A 3,078-nucleotide genomic window follows, 5' to 3' on the forward strand; every position below is an offset into this window, starting at 1 on the left:
GAACAGTTCCAGGCTTTCACTTACAAGTCTCAACATCTACATGAATCAGGCATCAACCCTTTGTCTGAAGAATATTTCCCATTCTCTGACCAATCTTATCCCGCCAATTTACATCACGCGCATGATATGATGATTCCGTTTATCAATTTTTCCAGTGGTCTCATATTTTGATTAATTAAATTGGATATGGGAGATCTCATCCCTAGGTTGATTTTGTACTACTAACATACCTATCATATTAAATCTGTACATTAGATTGTTATTTAGTTTTTACTCAAAAATAATAAATTAATTCATATACATTAGATTAAAGAGCAAATCGATCTTTATTGTTAACATTTTCTTTATTACTATTAAACCCAACATAATTGATGAAATAACTAAGCAACTACATGTGACATGTCACGATACCTCATACTAACACGGACCAATTTTAAACAATAAGAATAAATGAAAATATTAATAAAAAGATATATAATTATTTAATATAACATTCATAAATAAATTTATCTATATTTTAAATAAAAATTAAAATACAATTTAAAAGTTAATACAAAATAAACAAACCTGCCTATGATCATTGAATTATTGCACATTTCTCCTAATTATAATTTCAACACGCAATTTGAAAATACTAATCCCTTATCTACATCTTATAGATATTTCAGATTGCAAGTTATAATTAAATTAAATATTAAGAAAAAACAATACAAAATTGATTTTCCACACATTTAATAAATAAATATACCCACCATATAATTAATAGTAACGTCAGAAGACTAATTAATCAAAAGCCATCCTGTATTTACATTGATCTGTAATTCATACAATTTTTTTTAAAATATTTGTTGAAACTTCTGCCAAAAAAAAAAAGAGAAAAAGGGAGAGAGAACAGATAAGAATTACTAGGAGTGAAAATCAGTAAGGTTGAAGTTGAGCAGCTGAGCAGCTTATTCGCCTCCGCTTCATTGGAAAAACTTGCTGGAAACCTCCACCATTGGTGGCGGCTACATGCCACTCGTCCAACACCATCCCTTCCACCTCAAACTGTTGCACCGCACTAGACCCATCATATAAACACCCTTCTTGGAACCCGCCAAGACCAAGACCAGGACCCGGTGGTTTGGCTTTCCGGCGGCCAGCCCCAACGGGGACGTTCCGTAGGGCTCCACCTGCTGTCCAGTACCTTTGGCAACCTTTACAGAAATGTCTAGGCTGGTTAACGTTGTAGTTATTGAAGTAACAAAATTTGGTCTCCATGCTCCTGCATCTAGGGCAAGGTATGATCTTGTCTGGCCTCTTATCAACTGTCGGATGATCGGCTTTGTTAAGCTCTCCGTTTACTTGTCTTCCATGCAACGAAATTGTTGTTCCAAATAGCTTGATCCCTTGCCCGGATTCTTGGGTATCCATTGTTACCATTTAGATCAACAAACAGATATGATCAGACAGAAAGAGAGCGAGACAACGGACAAAAGATCAGGTAAGAGGGTTTCTTTGGTTTGGGGTTAAAGGGTGTTTGAGACTAGTCTTATATATATGCGTGAGAGAGAGAGAGAAAAGGTAAAGAAAAAGTGAATGGAATTGAAGGGGAATGGCATTGGCATGTGAAGGGATGGAGTGGCCGCCAACGCCCAGAACCAGTTAGGTGGCGTGGAATAGTAGATGGTGAGCTTTTTCTCCACATCATCACTATTACTAACATTTAAAACCAAAAATCTTTTCCCAAAAGTGGGTCCCAATCCAGGTAGGTTTGCTTACGAAGTGTCATATTGATTGAGAAGTTAGGAGAATAAATACAAATTAATAAAGAGATAAAATTTTGCTTCTTTAATGCTTGGACTTGTTTACGGGTCATATTGTAACCTGATTTTTTGGTAAAATTATTATTTAGTCACTTACAAGTTTTATTAAAATGTAAACAAATTAATTTATGTACATTAAATTAAAAATTAAATTGATTTCATTTATTTATACTGTTAAAAATTAGTATGATTGATGGAATAAGAAAAAAGTGACATGTGACGTGCTATTTGTATCTTATGCTGAAGTACAATGACTAGTTTTTAACAGTAAAATTGAATAGAATTATTTTATAGAAAGATCAGTTTGCTCTTTGATCTAATGTGTAGCGATTAACTTATACATTTTTAAGTGAGGGCAAAATATAATCTCACTTCTAATATAGGAATATTCATGGTATTTTTAGCATTTAATTTAGATTCATCAAGTGGATTATTATTATTTTATTTAATAATAATTTAACTCCTACCAAATCAAGTCTTAATTCGGACATTTAACTCATAGAATGAGAAATATAATAGTAGGTTTTAATTTTCTAAAATATTCGTATTACTGTTTAAAAGGAATATATATGTATTTATATAAGCTAAAACCTTCATCCATCTTATTTTATATTCTAGATCTCTTTTCTTAGATTATATATATATATATATTTACCCAAAGTAAAAAACTACTTTGCTAAAGAAAGAACGGGGTTGAAATGAATTCCATCACTAATTGCATTAAATTGATGCATGAAATGATGGGTCAAGTTAAGAACTTGGTTCTCTTAAAGAATTTTCTTTTAACTTTATTTTTCACTATGAGTTGGCGGCAATTGTGCTAAAATTCGATTCCAAAATAATAATAATAATGGTAATTAAAATTCTTTACAAAAGAAAAAAAACCTTCATATATATATATATATAATTATTAAGAAATTCAGCAATCCTTCATGTATATCAGCATTACGATTTTTAAAATTAGAAAACACTATATTTTAGTTATATTAAAAGCATGAAAAATGAAAGTTACTTTTTGTTGCTTCATTAAATTATTTAGTTTCTTGTCCAATCAGACTCCACCGGTGACATTAAAATAAAAATAGCAACTTTACAAAAAGACAAAAGAATAGATTTATATGAAAAAAATTGGTTTTTCTTATGAGTTGTTAAATAAATAATTAAGTATGGAATAATTGCAATTCCTTTTTCTTTTCATCTTTTTCCTTTTAGGTTTCAATGGATTTTGATGATAACTTTGTTGCAAATTTTCTTTCATAAGATGTTGGATAAT

General features: G+C 30.6%; 1 protein-coding gene across 1 annotated transcript; it reads right to left on the reverse strand.

Annotated features, from left to right (window-relative positions):
• Positions 1–730: 730 nt before the first annotated feature.
• LOC108485693 (dof zinc finger protein DOF1.5-like) lies at positions 731–1,700 on the reverse strand. Its single transcript, XM_017789547.2, has one exon. It carries the CDS (start codon positions 1,420–1,422, stop codon positions 919–921), a length of 504 nt encoding a protein of 167 aa, XP_017645036.1. The 5' UTR covers positions 1,423–1,700; the 3' UTR covers positions 731–918.
• Between the last annotated feature and the right edge of the window lie 1,378 nt (positions 1,701–3,078).

Source organism: Gossypium arboreum, chromosome 6, assembly GCF_025698485.1.
Source record: "Gossypium arboreum isolate Shixiya-1 chromosome 6, ASM2569848v2, whole genome shotgun sequence".
NCBI lineage: Eukaryota > Viridiplantae > Streptophyta > Magnoliopsida > Malvales > Malvaceae > Gossypium > Gossypium arboreum.